At 37.2% G+C, this 21,689-nt stretch overlaps 1 protein-coding gene across 4 annotated transcripts in view; it reads right to left on the bottom strand.

The window, feature by feature from the left end:
* Nucleotides 6,905–21,689, bottom strand: part of PTPN4 (protein tyrosine phosphatase, non-receptor type 4) — a 197,585-nt gene continuing 182,800 nt past the window's right edge. For all 4 annotated transcript variants that reach the window (XM_003133309.4, XM_005654169.3, XM_005654170.3 and 1 more), the window contains exon 27: nucleotides 6,905–14,651. In XM_003133309.4, coding sequence (XP_003133357.1) covers nucleotides 14,565–14,651 — 87 coding nt within the window. In that variant the 3' untranslated portion in view covers nucleotides 6,905–14,564. The remainder of the gene's footprint in view (nucleotides 14,652–21,689) is intronic.

A 21,689-nucleotide genomic window follows, 5' to 3' on the forward strand; every position in this document is an offset into this window, starting at 1 on the left:
CTCCAATTCAATCCCTAGTCTGGGAACTTCCATATGCCACCAGTATGGCCCTAAAAAGTGAAAAAAAAAAAAGATGGAAGCCAACTTCATTGCCCTGAATTGTTGCCTAGCAACCTATTTAGAGAAAGTGTCCTTTGCTCTCTTTCTGGTCAACCTTGTTTTCTACCTCCTGAAAAGGGTGGGGCTCAGGGAGGCTATGGTTGAGGTGAGAGAAATAGGTTGAGAAAGACAGTCAAGGGGTGAAGGAGATACTAACACTTGGAGAGAGAATGAAACCTGAGGACTGAAGCCATAGGAAGATGTTTGTGCTCAAAGCGTGAAAGACTGTTCCTCATAACAGTTCACCTCCTCCCCAAATCCTCTCTTTCCCCCATCATAAGTGCCCTTTGCAACATTCCTAGTTTGTGGTGAATCGGCCCATTAATTGCCTCCCACCAGAGACAAGGCTCTCTCATTGAACACAGCTCAATTAAGTAAAAATGCACTTGGCTGCAAGTAATAGAGAATACAGTTAACTGCAGCTGAAAGAAATAAGGAATTCTTTTTCTTTTTTTCTTTCTAAGGGCTGCACCCATGGCACTTAAGTTCCCAGGCTAGGGGTCGAAATGGAGCTGCAGCCACCGGTTTACGCCACAGCTACAGCAACTCCAGATCCAAGCCTCGTCTGCGACCTACACCACAGCTCATGGCAACGCAGGATCCTTAACCCGCTGAGCGAGGCCAGGGATCAAACCGCAACCTCATGGTTCCTAGTTGGATTCGTTAACCACTGAGCCATGACAGGAACTCCCTTGATGCCATTTTTCTGACAGCATTTGTTTACTTTGTGTTCAATTCCTGGCCTCACTCAGCGGGTTAAGGATCTATCATTCCTGTGCGCTGTGGTGCAGGTTGCAAATGTGGCTCAGATCCCATGTTGCTGTGGCTGTGGCGTAGCCCAGCAGCTGCAGCTCAGATTCAATCCCTAGCCTGGGAACTTCCATATGCTGTGGGTGCTGCCCTAAAACAAAACAAAACAAAACAAAACAAAACAAAACCAGTCATCAGGAAGCACCACTAATACAGTTTTGATAGCGTATTGTAGTCTAGACTTCAATTCGGAAGCTATAACATCTCAATGAGGATGACACCACCTGTATGGGACTTACATAACGTATCTGAAAATGTTTTCAAAAGCCTGTAACACTACATAAAAGATAAAAAAAATTGTACAGACCAAGGAACAAAATAGCTGTGAGGGTCTCCTAGAAGGGGCCGTGGTCCGGGCCTGGTTTCATGGGATTGGGTAGCTCTTTACCAGCTAAGTCTTCCTGAGCCAGAATCCCATGTTTGAAAGTCCACCCTTCCTCTCTTTGCAAGTATTCTTGGGAAAGTAAGACCTTAAACTCATTCATACAAAGTATGAGCCACACTGGATAACTGAAGGACATGTTAGAAGAATGAAGGATGGCTTGGGAAGAGGTGTGCAGAGAAGGGACACAGAAGATAAACTGAAGGTAAGTCACTTCTTTCTCCCTACTTCTGATTAGGGCCAAAGACCTAAGCGTTCATGTTCCATGAATCCATATCACTTGCATTGCTTTGTTCGGAATGACCTGGAACAGGGCTCTGTCGATCTGGTGGTGAACATACCTTCTTTATTCTGCTAGGGAAAAAAAAAATGTCAGAAAATAGCTCCAGGCAAGTACATAACATTGAGTAATAGGCGGAAGTGAAAACATTCTGCCATCAGGTTTGCCTAATGGTGAAACCAAGATGAGACTGAGACACTAAGGGAAGGAAAGGGAAGAAGGAGCCATGGCCTGATGTTTCTAGATATTAAGTGCACATGAGTCACCTGCAGATCTTGTTACAAGGTTTAAGTCTGGGGTGGGGCCTGGAGTCTGCATTGCCCGAGAGCTCCCAGTTATTGACACTGCTCATTACGGAGGCTACACTGAGTCAGGAGGCCTTCAGATGACTGCCCCACACCTGTGACTACTGTGTGACACAGGGCCTGCGAAGGTCTGAGGAGACCATAGAGTAGGCAGAGCAGTGGTGAGCACCCTGCCATGAACTCACCTGGACAAGCACTCATCTTTCCTGGTATCACTTTTCTAATCTATCTAATGAGATAATTAGAACAGATGCTTCCTGAAAGCTCATCCAGATTTTTTTTTTTTTTGGCCGCACCTGTTGCATGTGGAAGTTCCTGGGCCAGGGACTGAACTTGTGCCATGGCTGTAATGAGAGCCACAGCAGTGACAACACTGGATCCTTGTGCATTCCTGCTATGGTACAGTGGGATAAAGGATCCAGCATTGCCCCAGGTGCATTGAAGTTCGCAGCTGTGGCTCAGATTCAATCCCTGGCCTGTGAACTTCCATATGCCATAGGTGTGGCCACTAAAAAAAAAAAACCCCAAAAAACAAACCCCCTGGATCTTTAGCCCACTGAGTCCCTGGGAACTCCTCTCTTCCAGATCTTAAAACCTGTGATTCTATCTTTCAGTACATAAGAAGATTTCATTTAATTTTGCATAAACACACAAAACTCTGATTCCAGATATATAAAATTAGAGTTTTGTTAAACTAAAGGAGTTCCCTGGTGGCCTAGTGGTAAGGAATCAGCATTGTCACTGCTTTGGTTTAGTTGGATCCCTGGAAAGAAATAAAATAAATCTCAAATTTCCTTTTAGAGAGAATCATCAAACTTTAAATGCCTATTTTCCAAAAATTGATTTAGAAGCAAGGTCAGGTTAAAGTTATGACAATAATTTTTCAAGCAATTTCAAACATATAACTTGGTACAGTTCCTGTAAGAATAATTTCTTTCAAAGAATATTAACTTTGGCTGTAAAGTCAGACACTTCCATTTATTAGCTACCTAACTTCCAAAGGATAAAACGAGTTTTAATTTCTGCAACTACAAAATGGAGATATAATTGTGAGGACTGAATGCAATAAAGGGAAAGTGCAATTTAGGGACATTGTAGCTCATTCTTTAAAAAACAAAACAAAACAAAACAAACTTATGTATTTATTTATTTATGTATTTATTTATTGGCCTCACCCAGAGCAAGTGGAAGTTCCCAGGCCTGAGATCAAACCCAAGCCACAGCCATTACCCAAGCCACTGCAGTGACAATGCTTGGTCCTTAACTTACTGAGGCACAAAGGAACTCCTATAGCTCATTCTTAGTGCTGTTATGCCTAAGAAAGCAGTGGGAGAAGGGTGAGAGATGAAGCTGGGTATTTAGGTAGAAAAACCCTCATAGGTCTCTGGATTTTCTCAGTGGCAGCAAATCTTTATCCTCAGAGGGTGCATTTGGCTCCTGGCAGCAGTCAAAAGTTGACCAGAACATAGTCAGGTGAATGTGTTGAAAAGCAAGGTGTCTGAAAGTAATGGGTTAAGTCAAGACCATGAAAATGGCAGAGTGAGAACCCTGGAAACTTCTCTCATCTAGAAAAGCAACAAAAAAAGCTCTCATAAAACATGGCCAGAATTGTACTTTTCAGAACTCTGGAGATTAGCCAAAGGCTTGCAACAATCCTGAAGATGTTTATTCAAGAAAAATAGCTGAATTTTGGTAAAAGCAATGAGTTTTGTGGCGATTTAACTCACCCTAGTCTCCATCTCCCCAGTTCCACTACAGCCTAAAATCAGCAGTCCAAGAGCCACTTGAGAGAGCACAACAAAGCTACTTGAAAGCCCCATTCTCAGAGAACTGTTACTTTATTTGACTAACTCAGAGCTCACTCAGGGCAGACAGCCTTTTTCCTGCATTTGTCCCTTGAAAACAAATAGAGGCAATTGTTTAACATTATGGATGCCTGAGGCTAAACAGGGGTAAACAGGCTAATAAAGTAAAAAGCTGAGAATGAGGCATCCATAGGGGGCTTTGAAAAGCTCTGACATATTTTTGGGAATCTAGGCCACCTGTGTGCATAGGGCTGTGTGCATGCCTGGTTCTAAAGAACATGTTTTGTGTTTGAACCCAATTATAATGCCTTAATCTATTCTTAAGTATATCATCTATATTTTTCTGTTAGTTTCTCATATTTGTCTTACTCCAATTTTTAATAAATTTCAGACTTTGACAGTTTTGTTTTTTGGTGTGCCCACAGCATGTGGAAGTTTCCAGGCCAGGGATTGAACCCGCACCACAACAGTGACCACATCGATTCCTTAACCCACCGGACCACCAGGGAACTCCTTGATAAAGTTTTAATGACACTTTTATAGAGCTTTTGCAAAAATGCTGTCCGTTTTTACACATGTACATTTCATTGGCTTATGTAATAATATATATAATTAATTAAATGATATAATAAAGATAAACTTGCATGTGTAGGTTAGCAAATAAATACAGCTGATTTAAGTAAGCTACAATGTAACTGGTAGAACCAGCAGAGCTCAGGCATAACTGAGAGGAGTCAGTGGTGGCGAAGGGCGAACCAGAGCACAAAGCAAAGTGCCAGTATACTGAGTAGGTTATGTGTGGAAAGCTTCAGTCACAAATGGAATGTTAATAGGAATTAGAAATAAAGGTTTTGCAGTTACACCTGAAATTCAGAAGTCATGAAGGACCAGATAGCTATATTTGTTTATAAAAGTATTAGGGCTATCACATACCCCCTCCAGCCCCAAATAAGAATAAAGTCAAAGAACACTGTTAAGAAAAAAGGTTTTGCAACATATATGACCGTCAGTCAAATGACCAATTTCCAGCATCTCATATAAATAAAACATTAAATAACCTGTTATAAAAGTGAGCAAAGAATATCAATATGGAATTTAGAGAATAAGAAATACAGGAGATCGACAAAGATAAGAATCTGCTTAACCTGTTTATAAAATGTATCTCAAAATAAGATAATATTTCATGTATGAGATAAGCGAATAAATTGATATCAATAAGATTGTGGGGAAACGGACATTCTCATGTTTGGTGAAAGCATAAACGATAAAATCTTCTCTGAGAGCAATTATTTAAATTTAAAAATGCAGGTGCTCTGTGACCTAGCAATCCTACTGCTAGAAATTTACCCATGCAATGATTAATGAAAATATTTGCATAAGCATATTCATTGCAGCACTGTTTGTACAGTATAAACTGGAAACAGATGTCCATCAAGAAATTAAGTTACGGCATATCCACCCAGATGATGGAGTACAAGGCAGTGATTTAAAAGAATGGGGTATTGTAGGTTACAACTGTCAAATACAGAAAAATTGATAGGGTTTAACCTAGTATAATGAGGGTTTAGATCTGGATCTGGACTACTTAAAAGTTAGGTTATACTCCAGGTTTTTCTGTAAGAATGTGTATCACATGATGACATACAGACACTTAAGGTGGAAAACACTGGAAACGTCATGAGTATGCTCTTGTCAGTGACCTAAATACCTGCTCTACAATTGTCAGCATTTAAAAACAATAGGATTTACTCAGTGATACTGAGAATAGAATTGTTCAGGAGACTGGATGTTTTCTTTAGCATGACAAGGCTATGGTGTCTCTCTAAACATAAGTAACCTGGGAAAACTAACCTAAATATACAGAGAAACAAAAACATTCACAAAATATATTATTTCTTTTAAAATAGAGGATATGTATATCTTTTATACCTATTGAATTAAAAATATGTACATAGTATTTACTCATATTAAATTAAAAAAATAAAAGAATGAGATAGATCTGAGTATGCTGTATGGAAACATGTCCAACATGAAGAAGCCAGCTGCCGAAAATATTGTACAAACCCTTTGGCCTTAACAAAACGCATGATGCTTGTGCAACATTTTCCCCTAGAAGAAAATACAAGGACTTTAAGAGGTTGCCATAAATTTGAGGGGAACTCTTCTTATTCCTAGGGGAAGGGCATGGGTCTTCCTTAGCAGTTTGAAGTTTTATTATCACACACAGAAGAACAGAGGCATGGCAGAATCAAAAACTGTTACTCCTGCCTTCCTAATTTATTTTTATTTTTCTTTCTTTTTAGGGCCGCACCCGTGGTATATGGAAATTCTTTCAATCAGAGCTGCAGCTGAGGCATACGTCACAGCAACACCAGATCTGAGCTGCATCTGCAACCTATGCCGAAGCTTGTGACGGACGACACTGGATCCTTAACCCACTAATTGGGGCCAGGGATCCAACCTGCATCCTCATGGCTACTAATGAGGTTCATTACTGCTGAGCCACAATGGGGATTCCTTAATTGAAATTAAAATTACTTAAATATTAATATTTTCTCCAAGAAGTTTTCTTACAGATGAAAAACGGCATATCTAACTGCACTTGGGGAAGATATGAGGCAAGCTGATTTCAGACATGGAGACGTCCTTTACTTAGACTGACATGGAATATCAGGAACACCAGAGTAGAGAGGTTGGAGCTGGGAGAACAGGGGAACAAGCAGTGGCCATAGTGCAGATGGAGCTTCCCATCAGACATTCTTTTTTTTTTTTTTTTTTTTGTCTTTTCTAGGGCCTCACCCGTGGCATATGAAGGTTCCCAGGCTAGGGATCTCATTGGAGCTGTAGCCGCCAGCATACACCACAGCTGCAGCAACACGGGATCCGAGCCGAGTCTGCGACCTACACCACAGCTCACGGCAACATTGGATCCTTAACCCACTGAGCAAGGCCAGGGATCAAACCGCAAACTCATGGTTCTTAGTCGGATTCATTAACCACTGAGCCACGACGGGAACTCCCATCAGACATTCTTTAATCTTCTAAATCCCCTTTAGTTCCCTCCTGACAGCACCCCCCAAACATAGCCACTATGTAATCCTAGAAATAAATTTCACATTTAGCACTCCCAATCTCTTCTGCTAACCCCTAATGAATGTAACTAACCAGTTAGAAAAGCCCAATAATGAAAACTCCCATAAAATAATCTTCAAAACTCCTATACTTAAATTACTAAAGCACATCTTTATTTTGCAATTGAACAGTTTAAAGTCACAGCTAGAATCGCTTCACGTTTGCACCTGAACAACTATTTCTCAATCAAAATGAAGTATGGCCAACAAAATATGTATAATAGCATTTCACATAACATAAATTGCTCTTAGGACTAAAACAGTTTTAATGCAAACCAACATTTTTATCTTGTTTGCTGTTAGTAGTCATAGATTTTCTTTTACATGAAATTGCAGGAATTATAATTTTTAGCTGGAATTAAGACAAATCCACAAGGCCTTTCAAGCATAGTAAGCTGCAGTGACAAATACATAATGATGATTTCAAATTATCCAGTGTTGAACACATTCACGCTGACACATTTTAAATGAACCCTAAGCTTGTCTCCTAATCATGGGAAGCAACATGGAGATATTTTTGTGAAGTGGGGGAAGAGAATTAAAAAAATTAAGGGGCTAATTCTGTTTTGCTACTAGTTCAGTATAATCAAACGTGAAATGGTAGCAGATATGTAAAATTATAATTTAATTAGGAAATAAACTAGACTTTTAACTAAATGACTTTTTGCCTTTTATATTTACATATAGCACCTGTTACAAGAAAAAAAAATCCCAAATTAAAACAGCATCTACATAGAAATATTTTTAAAACTACTACTTAAAAATATCATTGATATATGTTCTAAAATTAAGCCTACACTGTAGAAAATAAAGACTAGCTTTTCTTACTTGAAAAGACTGCAAAATGGATTGTAACTGCAACGGCCTGATGCTATAAGAAACACTGGTTCGGACAGTTTCTATTTGCTTAAGCACATGTATTCTAATAACAGAAACTGAAAACAGCTTAATGTAAACTGTTCAGTCTCTTAAACTTGCCCCTCAACATGTGTATAAAGTGTCAGGACTTTGCCCCCTTCAACTTATTTGCAGTGAAGCATTGACTTAACACCTAGGCACGACTCAAAACAAATGGATTTCCAAGTATTCGTGTAATGTACGAAAATACAAAGCAGAAATGATTACAGTGAACCAATCTTGGCTGAAACTAGCTGAGAGAACTCAGTCCAGAAAGACTGTCAACTGGGTAGCCTTTATTGTACTAAATAAATTACAGAAAAGTGGCAAAGCTGAAATTACATTAGTAATCTTTTACATTAGCAAATGATCAAGAGATCATTGTAAAGCATTTAAACTTGGGTCCAATCCAATGAGCTCTACATGCTAATTCATTATATTTTTTCCATATTTACAAAACTCCTAAGATAAATTTTATCTTTATAAATTAAGTCAGTAGTAAGCATGAAATAAAGTGCTATTTGAAATTCAAGAAATCAATTTCAGCATTGAAATCTGACCTCCTCTACAGAATACAAGAAAGCGTGAATAACATTAACTAACTGAAGGGTGGGAAAAAACGAGTGCCAGAGAATCCCAGAATTGAGTGGAAATTCTTGCTCAGGAAGGCAAAATACTGGAACACAATTCCGGAGTAGAAACTAAAAAGCTTCTTTTAATAGAAGGTAAAATGGTGACTACAGTGGATTTGGGGAAACCACAAATCAGCACCTATTTTTGTCTCAGATTTTAAGTAGGGCTGAGTTTCCTCAATGACCTCATGGTGATAATTTCATGAAGCAATATGACATTTTAGTTAAGATTATCAGAAGGAATATTTGCTAAAATTTGGAAACTCCTGGTGTTGAAGAGGCCTGATACTAATCCTTTAGTAACTGTAACAAAAGTTAATGAAGGAAAATATCTTCTTCACAAAGACTCTACTGTATAGGGAAAATTATATGTTTTTTTAAAAAGTTGGAGATGGAAGGAGTCAAAATATTGAAGGCTCCATTGAGTGAAGCTTAATGAGTGTTAAATAAGTACTGCCTTTTAAAAAATTGTTGAACAAATTATCATGCCTGTTGGTTTAAAATGTAGGGTTTTTTGGTCTTCTGTTCAGCTGAATTAATGAACCCTTAAACACAAAAGATACCACTGGTCCAAGTTAGAGTTGGGCTCAGTGGTTTACGAGATTACCTTTAATAAAAGCAAACTATTTATTTGTCAGGGCTTATGCACATATCTACTGTGGTGAATCTTAGGCACGGTTATCTGGCTTCACCAAAGTTACACATTCTCAGAATGGTGTCCTCATTTGTGGCAGACACGGTGACAAAGCCTGAGAACTTCCCTTCACGGTAAACACGTGCAGCAGAATGCTTATCTTTACACACACTCCAGAAGTCTAGAATTCAATTATTTTACATTTTAAAACAGTATGCACATATTTTTTTTTCAAATTCTCCATTCCAGAGATAACACAAATCACAATGAAAAAGAACGTACATGAATTCAAATGTTTCAATAGTGATCGCTCATTTATAAAGAAAATTATTTTTCTTCTAAAATTGCAGTTTTTATAATGAAGTGGAAAACATCCTTCCTTTCCTTTTCAATTCCTTGCAAACTTTTTTTTTTTTTTTAAAAAAAAACCAGTATCTTTAGAATTAAGTCTTAATTCTAACATTTGGAAGATACATTCATTTCTTTACAGCATGAAAGACATACAAATATCATTCTTTCCTTTTTAAACAATGAAGCAAAAGAACGATCTTTTGTCCATAGAAAAATATTTTCTGTATCATTTACACAATAGCTAGGAAAATTCTACAGTGTTTAACTGAAACTTCTATGAGCATAACAAGCAACATTTCATTCTTATACTGAAAATGAGCAAACATTTTCATTCTTATATTGGAAATTTTAAAATGTTTTGGGAAGTTAAACATTAGAACTTCCTCCTGAAATTGCAGTCTTTAAATTGCAATATTGCTAATATCTTTCACTTTGTAAATTAAATAAAATGGTTTACTTATTTATTCACCAAACCATATCTAGTCAATGTTGATGGATTGCACCCTAGTAGATTCCACTTTTGGCTGCCCATTTAGCTTGGATTCCTACAATAAAGGTAACAATGACCACGCAACTTTAGAAGTCAATGGTAGACTGCAGTGGATAAACATACAAAAAAGTAGCAGCAAATTTAGATATGGAAACAGAAATATCTATTTGGTGTCAACCCACAACAATTTCACCAAGATTATAGAAATAAAATGTCAACTTTCTGGTTGAAATAGGACTCGTTTTTGATAATGTTGAAAGGCTTATTGTAGTAATTGCTACTGAGAATAAATGAAGTCTGTGTACAATAAAACATTGTGTTGAAAACAGTTGCAGATATGGTAAAGTAAGTTAAACACAAAAAATACAATTTAGGGGTTAATTTCATAGGCTCTTAATAAAATTGTTGAAATGATCTATTAGCAGTTAGCCCTCAAATAAGTTTTATTATTATACAAACTCCTTTGGATCTACACAATTCTCTAAGAACTTTATAAAACAGTTGCTACAAGCTATGCTGTGATCACACTGAGACACCAAGAAATCTTTGCCAACAGATCAGTAATGCCTGATATTTGACAAAATTAATCCAGTGGGTTTTAAAAACATAGATATTTTACTTATACGAAACACCAGAAAAGAATTGGTGGTTTACCAGCTGAAGCATGTTTGGGAAGCAAGCAAGATTAATATAAAGTAGTTACTTTGTTGATGTGGCAGCTTACATAAAAGCAAGCTGTGGCATAATTTATCTTTGTCTTATCATATTATTAGAGATGTTTGTTCCAACAAATATATATCTTAATGTAAGGGACTTAAATGCAAATTCATCTGAACTACAAAATAATTACCATAAAATAAAAGAGGTGTAAACACATCCTACATTACTATGGCATAAATAATTTCTATGAATTCAAAACTACTTTGGCAACCTTACCATCAGAATATCTTTAAATATTCAAAACACAGATATTAAATAGAACATTGCTAAAAATTCTTGTTTCCTTCTCCCTTTCTGATAAGATTATACAAGTAATGCTTTAATTCTACTACATGTTCGCATTATGAACATAAGATTATTTAATTATAAGTGGACACACATTCTAAATCTTAGTTCTATGTTGTAAGTGCTTCTAAAAATTGGTCTTCTAATTTGCATTTCAGAACATTTTCATACTGCACGTGTATCAGCCTAAATACTTTACAAAAGCTATTACTTATCAGGGAAGCATGACAAGCAGAGTAGGGGTCCTAATTAGGACTGCTTTTTAAAGCCTACTTGTTTTCTAAGGTCATCATAGTTATTAAGTAAAAACACTGCCTGAGTATATAACTCTTGAGCTGAAATAGACTAAAATTCACAAGAATTTTTGATATTCACATATGTTGCCTATAATAATAGAAGGTGAGATTGGATAAAATCTTTCAAGTTTCTTTCAGCTCTCAAACTGTAGTACTTCTAGTGGAGTAAGGAGACTTTTGTTCAAATACTTGACTAGACCTGATCAGATGTGCCAACACATTATAAACAACTCTATAGTTAAAACAATCCTTTACTCCTGTTTGTGTTAGCCTTTGTGAAACACACAAATATATAATCGCACAAAAGCATCTCTATGTGTATATATTAGTGCTTGAAACCTTCAAGCAGTTAGTCTTAATGGCTTAACATACCTTTATACACTTGAAGTGAGTTTTTACATAAAATTTTCTCTTTACTCTTAATTGAAATGATCGACCTCCCCCCCCCACTTGAGCCAGTAGACCATAAAAAGGAAATTATTTCTTCATGCTATTTACGCTGCCTCTATTTTGAATGTATGCACTGGTTTAACAAATACTGCCAATTATTCTTGTGAATGTAGTCTATTCCAAAATACTCCTCATCCTATGGACACAGTGCTGACACAGATCAGATGTTCAATAAAACAGAGAAGAAAGGCTTTCACAAGCATTTCTGGGCTTTTACAAAAGCCCTTTGATTCACCAACACCTATTTCCACTTGTGAGAATAACAGTCAGCACTTTCTTGTGTGTGTGGAGTTGGGGGTGGGGGCTGGCTGCTGGAGGGGGAGAGTCGTCAAGATACAAGAAATTTGGCATTTTGGTCACACACTATTACTTTGATATGAATGGAGTCTAGAACTACTTGGTGTATGAAAGCTGGGATTATTCCTAAATCCTATCTAGATTAATGAACAGATTAAAAACTTCTCAGGCATAATGGATAAAGTCTTATCTGTTAGATGAACAGGGAACCATAACTAGCATTACACTTAAGAGTCTAATAAAGATGTCTTTTAAAAAGGATCTTTTCTGTACATAAAAATACTGACAGAGAGTAGCTTCCAGATGAAAAATTTATATGAGAAATTCAAATTTTTTTTAAACTTCTAATATATTATCATTTAAAGTCTGTCACTAGTGATTTAAAAAGGCAGCAGCGCTCATTGCCATCTATTAGAGTTACCCTTAGAAGTGTAAACGAAGCCCTAAATCAAGGAACATGCCAACCATAACATTTATCTGCTTTTATTTATACGACTGTATCTTTTAAATCTATGGTTGTTATATTCTGTCCATATTAGGACAGGTTAGGATAGGTTTTCTTTTTGATTCAGGTGAAAAACTATTGCCAAAACAGTTGTTAATTATGTAGACCCCCACATTTTACTTTTTCACATTGCAACTTACCATGATGTCATACAGCAGCTTAAATTACATTTAGCTGTTGGTAGAGAATGGAATGTTCAAATAAGACTATATATAGTTATTTACTAGCATATACTGTCTTGACTGTGAAACCCAGAAATAGATATGAGAATTTTTTTGGACATAAAGGTTATACTTTTATCTTGAAGAAATAAAAAGGTAAAATATTTTAATACAAATAATTTATTTGGCATCTTGGCTGTTAATATTTAGGAATTAACTTCCTAACATTTTACTATTATGAATTTTGACTATCTGGAATAACATCATTTAAATTATACTGAAAATTATTAAATGTACATTTTCCCCCATACTAACTGACATTCCAAAATATCTACCTTCAACTCTAAATTTTATCAAGACTATACAGAAATATTCAGAAATCACTAGTAAATGAATCTATTTTAACCATAATCTATATAAAATAATTGTGTAATATATAACATTTCAGTAGCTGAGAAAATTTCCACTTATATTAAAACTGGACAATTTTAAAGTTCTAACTCTCTGTAGACTTAAAAACAAAACAAAACAAAAACCCTGAAGAAGAAAATATACACATCCTTAAAGGAAATCAGATCCTCCATCAGGCTGGACAATCAAAATGCTCCCTATAACATGCATATAACTTAATACGTATATATAAACTAGAGTAATTTAATTGTACACAAAAATGACAAGAAAGCCCTCATTTCAGTTACTGAGAGATTACATTTAGAAATAATTCTGTCACATTTCATTCCTCATGTGTGGTATCCCAACCAACAGACCAGTGTGAACAAAGCTTGATATGAACTGCAATGAATGCTGAAGAGCAATACTTAGTGACAGAAGTCAGTCACACAATCAACTGCTCTAAGTTTACCTTAGAGTATCAATATGTTTAACTTTAATGTGTATATCAGATGCCAGTTCTAAAGTTAGGGATAAAATAAATATGAAATTTGAAGAATAAAGCATCTTTTAACTTCGGCTGCTAAACTGTAACCCTTGTCCCGCAGGAAAGGAATGTGCAGATTTCAAATAATCCCATAGCAGCAGAGTGCTCACTCAGAGTAACACAAATTGTCTTGGCTTCTTGTGGCAAAATACAGGAATTGAGTAAGAAATAGGATTTCATTACCCTTCTTTGACTGCATAACTCTTGATACAAGAAGCTATTTTAAAAAATGTGAACTGATCCAAAATGCATAAAACTGTAAATGTACAATATACATACATACCTCCTAATGGGGTCAAATGAGTGCCTTTTCTTTAGACATACAAAGACGTCTCAAGGCACTTAAGGGGTTAAGACACAATGCATGCATTCCTTTACATCAAGTATGTGAAATCACATGATTTGGAATAAGCCAAACTTATGATAAATATAAGTTACAATATTAAATTCAAGAAAACTTGTAGATTCATATTTATACTTTCTATAAGATGCTGGTAAATGGACATGTGCAGCATTTCCTGGGAAAAGCAAATTCCACCTTTCTTCTTATGAACAGCAGGTCTCTATGGGGGGCGGGGGGAGTATAGGAAAGATGTGCTGCATCCATAGGCAGTGTATTGGCTAATATTGAGAATGATATTGCTAACGTTTAAAAAATAAAATCTGGTAATCAGTATAGTAAGAACATGAATCACGGGAAACACCAGAGCTGACTCCTGATGTTTACTCCTTTCTGCTTTCAAGATACAAGCGTACAACAGAGATGACGAGAACTCTGAGCCTCGCTGGCGGCAATTCTACCAGAAGGGGACTGCACGGCACCACCACAAAATTTCATAAATTACCCTGAACATACTTAGTTATTCACTATTTGTTCGGAGCAAAGCATGAAATAGTCTTCAAACACATGAATTACAGATTTTGAGAGAATGACTTTTTTTTTTTTTTTTAAACATAAAGTGCAACAGTGCTGAAGTTTTCAGTTTTTCTCAGTTCTTCATTTTTTTGTTTTGTTTAGATGCCATTTCCTGCAACAGTATTATGGCACAGTGAATATAATGGAAAGCAGTTTTCCAACACACATCCTAGACCTTTGCTTATTTATTTGATGATGTCGTTAAAGGTTTAACAAATCCTTCTTCATAAACCTTCAAAATAGCTTCACACACAAATCTGTATTGACTCTGAAAAAAAAATATAAAAAACAGAATTGATCAGTAAAACTTGAAGCCAAACAAAAAAAGGACAAACATCTCACTTGGCTTGCCTATACAAGAAGTACAAAGTAAAACTGCACAAAGATACCATTTTTCACCAAGAGACTGGCAAAAAATAAAGTCTGACGACACACTTTGTTGGCAAAACTCACTCAGACATTGCTAGTGGGAATGTAAAATACTACAATCCCTATGGGTGGATATTTGGTAGTATCTAATAAAATTACATTCCTTTACCTACTGACCCAGAAATCCCACTTCTAGGAATTTATCCAAAAGATAAACTAGAAAAAGAAATTGAAAACATTTATTCATGTATGAGGCTATTCACTGCTGAATTATTTATAATAACAAAAAAGCAGAAACAATTCAAATTGCCATTAATAAGTGACTGGGTGAGTAATCTGGTACACGGTCACGGTGGAACACAGTCTAATGGAGGGAGAAGGAATAAAAGTCTACAGCCTACTGCAGAAAAATTCCAGGATACTTTGTTATGTAAAAAAAAAAAAGCAAGGCAGAGTAAAGTGCTTACCATACATTACCCTTATAAAAGAAAGGGGGGGGGATACAAATACGTATCTATCTCAATATATATGCTAAGAAAAAGGCAAGGGAAGGAACATCATTTAAAAAATGATTTCCTCTATTTACCAGAAGGAGTGAACAGGGTGCAGGAGAGGAGAGAGACTAGACTTCACTGAATATACCTCCTTCTTTGATAGACTTTACTGTGGAACTATGTCAAGATAACTCATCATTAGAACATTAAAAGCCTCTATAAATGGAAAACACAAAAGAAATCAATGTGTGTATCTAGTTGATGGCATAACAGAGGAGCTATTTCAAGACACTCTGAAACAGTAATTTGACTATGTATCTCTTGTAGAATATACATCCCAAAACAGAAAGAACTGTGGAGATAACTGAAAATTCTTTTTGGTAACCATACTGTTGGTAGTAGCAGTGTTAGTTTTGTTAGTGTAAGACTGTTGTTGGGTAATGTGGAATAAAACAAACAAGTACTTGTCATATTCTAGATATTGTAGAGAACCAAGATTCTTCTTAAAGAAGAAAAGGCACAAAGATGGAAGTAGAAAATAGTAAGTAAAAACACATGGTCTTGGGAGTTCCCATTGTGGCTCAGTGGAAATGAACCTGACTAGTACCCATGAGGATGCGGGTTCGATCCTTGGCCTCATTCAGCAGGTTAAGGATTGGGTGTGGCCGTAAACTGTGGTGTAGGTCGCATATGCAGCTCGGATCTGGCGTTGCTTTGGTTGTGGCTGACAGCTGCAGCTCTGAGTCAACCCCTAGCCTGGGAACTTTCATGTGTCTGCATCTGTGGCCCTAGAAATCAAAACCCAAACCAAAACAAAACAACACTGTGGCTGAATCTATATTGGAAGCACCAGTATTATTATTTTTTTTTTTGGTCTTTATTTTTTGTTTTTTTGCCATTTCTTGGGCTGCTCCTGCGGCATATGGAGATTCTCCGATTCGAATCGGAGCTATAGCCACCGGCCTACGCCAGAGCCACAGCAACTCGGGATCCGAGCCGCGTCTGCAACCTACACCACAGCTCACGGCAATGCTGGATCATTAACCCACTGAGCAAGGCCAGGGACCGAACCCGCAACCTCATGGTTCTTAGTCGGATTCGTTAACCACTGAGCCACGACGGGAACTCCTGGTCTTTTTTTTTTTTTTTTTTTTTTTTTTTTAGGGTCGTAGCCGCAGCATATGGAGGTTCTCAGGCTAGGAGCTGAATCGGAGCTTTAGCTGCCAGCCTACGCCATAGCCACAGCATCACCAGATCCGAGCTGCATCTGTGACCTACACCACAGCTCACAGCAACACTGGATCCTTAACCCACTGAGCGAGGCCAGGGATTGAACTTGCATCCTTATGGATACTAGTCAGATTTGTTTCCGCTGGGCCACAATGGGAACTCCAGGAAGTACCAGTATGAACTCATGCTAGGTTTGTTTTCATATCTCTGGCAATTTCAAGAGACAGATATTAACACTTACCCAAGAGCAAAAAAACCCCCAGTGCTTAGAAGGTGGTCCCTGAAATAAAATCCCAGTAAAAAGGACCAGGACTTTTGGGAGAAATTATTGATGCTAAGTCTGGGGTAGGAAATGTACAAGTGAAGCGCATACATCTTTACTGATGTCAAGGAATCTATCAAAGTTACTAGAGTCTTGACATAAAGGCTCAGGAGTCAAGCTGAATAGGTTCCTAGGGACCAAAAATGGGACAATTTGGACATAATTAAGGAAAACAGGTGTTCCTATTGTGGCTCAGTGGAAACGAATCTGACTTGTAACCATGAGGATGCAGGTTTGATCCCTGCACTCTCTCAGTGGATTAAGGATATACGGTGTTGCTGTGAGCTGTGGTATAGGTCATAGACATGGCTCAGATCTGGGGTTGTTGTGGCTGTGGCATAGACCAGCAGCTATAGCTCTGACTCCATTCCTAGCCTGGGAACCTCCATATGCCATGGGTGCGACCCTCCTAAAAAGAAAAGAAAAAAAAAAAAAAGAATTACAATGGGTTGAAACATAAACATACGTTTAAATCCACAATTTCAAAATAATAACAAAACAAAGTTTAAGTGGTTGCCATTGGGAGAGGCCAATGAACCAATTCATTGTATTGAAAACTTGTAAATGAAGGGAAAGGGAGCATCAGGTGTTCACCTTGTCTGTCCTGTATAGACTGTATCACCGGCTAACCAAACAGCAGATGAAAAGTTTCGCTTAAAGAAGTATTACAACCAATAAATAAAAAAGGAATGATAGAATATCATCATTTTACAAGCCCAATGAATTTATGATACGGCTACTGATCATGCAAGGCTGCTAACATCACAAAAAGGAAGGTACAGATATCATGTCTCTTGAAGGAAGAACATAATACCACTGAAGTTGCTACAGGCTACGATCCATTTACCACTTCTGGAAAATATAGAGAACACTGCCTTGGGAATGCAACCAACAAAATCCAGACTGTGGGAAAAGAGGTAGCACAAACAACCTGGTCTATTCATTGAATAAATTGCAAGAAAAAAGAGAGACATAAGAGGAAGATACAGATTATATATATATATCTCCAAAATGACTGAAAGCAGTATCTAAAAGAGTTGTTACACATCCATGTCCACAACAGCATTATTCAACAATAACCTAAAGGTGGAAATTAACCAAATATCCATCAACAGATGAAAGAATAAGCAAAATGTGGAAGATATACACAATGAGCTTTGAGGGCATTATACTAAGTAAAATAAGCCAGTCACAAAAGACAAAAACTGTATGATTCCACTTATATGATGTATCTGGAGTAGTCAAATTTATAGAAACAGATGGTGGTCAAATGGTGGTTGCCAGGGGGCTAGGGGGAAGGAAAATGGAGAGTTGTTTAAAAAATCTATTATGTGTGGGAATTCCCATTGTGGCCAGTGGGTTAAGAACCTGACTAGTATCCATGAGGATGTGGGTTCGATCCCTAGCCTCTCCCAGTGAGTTAAGGATCCAGCATTGCTTGCAGATGTGGCTCAGCTCTGGTGTTGTGGCTGTGGCGTAGGCCAGCCGCTGCAGCTCTGATTCAACGCCTAGCCTGAGAACTTCCAGATACTGCAAATGTAGCTTAAAAAAAAAAAAAAAAATCTATTATGTGTGGATACAGATATAAAGACCTCAAGAAAATAATAGCACATCAAGTGAAGCAACACATAAAAAGAATTATACACCATGTCCAAGTAAGACTTATCTCAGGAATGCAAGGTTAGTTTAACAGCCAAAAAATCAGTCTAATACACTACATTAATAGAATAAAAGACACAAATCACATGATCATCTCAATAGACACAGAACAAGTATTTGTTAAAACTGAATACCCTTTCCTTATGAAAACACAAACTAGTAAGACAGGGAACTTTCTCAACTTGATAAAGGGCAATAATGAAAAAAATCCATGGCTAACATGATACTTAGTGGTGAAAAACAGAAAACTGCCCCCCTAAGATCAGGAATAAGACAAGGATGGCTGGTATCACCACTTCTATTTCACGCTGTACTGAAGGTTCTTGTCAGGACACTTGCACAAGATGAAGAAAAGAGATGAGACAAGATGAAATGAGGTGAAAAGAAAAAAAAAGAAAACCAAGGTATCTATGCTGCAAAGGAAATAATAAACTATATTTACAAATGATATGATCTTGTATATAAAGAATCCTAAGGAATCTTTCACATATGCAAAAAATTATTAGACTTAATAAATAATTTCAGCAAGGTTGCAGTATACATGATCAATATGCAAAATTAGTTTTATTTCTATACCCAAGCAATGAGTACTCCTAATATGAAATTAAGAAAACAAGTCCACTTACAATAGGACCAAAAAAGACTAAAAAACTTAAGAATAAATTTATAGAAACAAGATTAAAGAGAGTTATTATAGCACCCAGCAATTCCACTACTGGGTATATACCAAAGAGGAATGAAAACATTTTCACACAAAAACATTACACAATGTTAATGGCACCATTATTCATAATAGTTAGAAACTGGAAATAATCCAAATGTCCATCAATAGATGAATGTATGGTATATCTATTCAATGAAAAAGGAATGAAGTACTGATATATGCTATGGAATATATAAACCTTTTAATAGTATGCTAATTAAAATAAGTCAATTACAAAAGAACAAATTATAGGATTCCATTCATATGAAAGGTCTAAAAGAGGCAAACCTACAGAGACAGAAAGTAGATTAACAGTTGTCTAGGCTGGGTTAGGGGAAGGCTGGGGAAGGTATGGGGGAATATGGATACAGAGTGTCTTTTGGGGGCTGTTGAAAATGTTTTAAAATTAGATAGCAATGATGGTTGCAAAGCTCTGTGATATACTGTGAAAACCAATGAACTGTACACTTTAAAAGGGTGAATTTTATGGGTATGTGAATTATATTTTAATAAAGCTATACTAAAATTTTAAAAGAAATGATTTATATGAAACAATTATAAATTGGAATATTGGTTATTGCTAATATTAGGGAATTATTGTTAATTATAATTTGGTATGATAATGGTATTATGGTTTTGTTTAGAAGGAAAAAATACTCCTTTTCTTTTGGAGATAAACATTAAAATATAGACAAATAAATATAAAATATATACGATGTCTAGGATTTGGTTCAAATATGGGGAGAGTTAAGTGGCAGTATAAAGGAAACATTCAAAGTAGTGTCCACTATATCTTATTGTCTATTTTTGTGTATGTTTGTATTTTCTATAATTAAAAGCTAAAAATAATGACAGGCACCTATTAGATCACATATGTCAATTCACTTCAGAAACCATAATGCCACCAACAATGCTAATATTCCACATTGGCTTAATATAGAAGACAATCTTGGAGTTCCTAATGTAGTTCGGCCAGTGAACAACCCGACTGGTATCCAGGAGGATACGGGTTTGATCCCTCGCCTTGTTCAGTGGATTTAAGATCCAGCTTTGCTGTGACCTGTGGTGTAGGTTGCAGACGTTGCTCTGGCTGTGGTGTAGGTCGGCAGCTGCAGCTCTGATTGCACCCCTAGCCCAGGTATTTTCATATGCCATGGGTATGGCCTGAAAAATTAAAAAAAATTTTTTTAACATTAACTCTAAATTTCATGATTCCTCTTCCAATTCTTGGGACATATTTCAAAGTCAGTACAGAATATAGTAAGTAGCTTAATTTCTATGATTTTTATTGTTGCAATTTAAGTTCTTATGTAAAATAAGAAAGGCAATTTCACCACAGCTGTTTCACTGAAAGCAGGTCTATCAAGATTCTCCAGTTTAGGGATACCACTGTTCTTAGCATTCCATTTGACTGATAACACAGGGCAAGTTCCTCTGTTACCCCTGTTTAGGCAGTCAAGAATTAACATGCTAGCATGGTGTTGACAAACATTTTATGTAAAAGACTAGACAGTTACTTACTATCCAGTTATTTACTATAGTTAGAGTAATATTTATTTACTATAACTAATTTTTTAGGTTTTGCAAAGCACATAGTGCCTGCTGCAACTTCTCACCTCGGCTGCTGTAATGTGAAAGCAACATAGATATTATGTGAACAAATGACTATAGCTGTTTCCAATAAAACTTTATTTATTAAAAAACAAGTGGGGGAGTTCCCGTCGTGGCGCAGTGGTTAACGAATCCGACTAGGAACCATGAGGTTGCGGGTTCGGTCCCTGCCCTTGCTCAGTGGGTTAACGATCCGGCGTTGCCATGAGCTGTGGTGTAGGTTGCAGACGTGGCTCGGATCCCGCGTTGCTGTGGCTCTGGCGTAGGCCGGTGGCTACAGCTCCGATTGGACCCCTAGCCTGGGAACCTCCATATGCCGCGGGAGCGGCCCAAGAAATAGCAATAGCAGCAACAACAACAACAACAACAAAAGACAAAAAGACAAAAAAAACAAAACAAAACAAAACACAACAAGTGGTAGGCCAGTTTCGGCTGGTGGGCAGTATTGGCTGATCTCTGTGCAAGGGTTATTAGCTTCTTTTTTTTTTTTTTTTTTTTGTCTTTTGTTGTTGTTGTTGTTGCTATTTCTTGGGCCGCTCCCGCGGCATATGGAGGTTCCCAGGCTAGGGGTTGAATTGGAGCTGTAGCCACCGGCCTACGCCAGAGCCACAGCAACGCGGGATCTGAGCCGCGTCTGCAACCTACACCACAGCTCACGGCAACGCCGGATCGTTAACCCACTGAGCAAGGGCAGGGATCGAACCCGCAACCTCATGGTTCCTAGTCGGATTCGTTAACCACTGCGCCACGACGGGAACTCCATGGGGTTATTAGCTTCTGGCAGGGAATTAAAAAGAGAAAAATGTGGTTTGGCATATACATTGACAACAAAAGTCATGTTGAAAACACATGTGAAATGCATGTGAAATATGTAGTACCGGAGTTCCCGTCGTGGCGCAGTGGTTAACGAATCCGACT

Source organism: Sus scrofa, chromosome 15 (assembly GCF_000003025.6).
Source record: "Sus scrofa isolate TJ Tabasco breed Duroc chromosome 15, Sscrofa11.1, whole genome shotgun sequence".
Taxonomy (NCBI): domain Eukaryota; kingdom Metazoa; phylum Chordata; class Mammalia; order Artiodactyla; family Suidae; genus Sus; species Sus scrofa.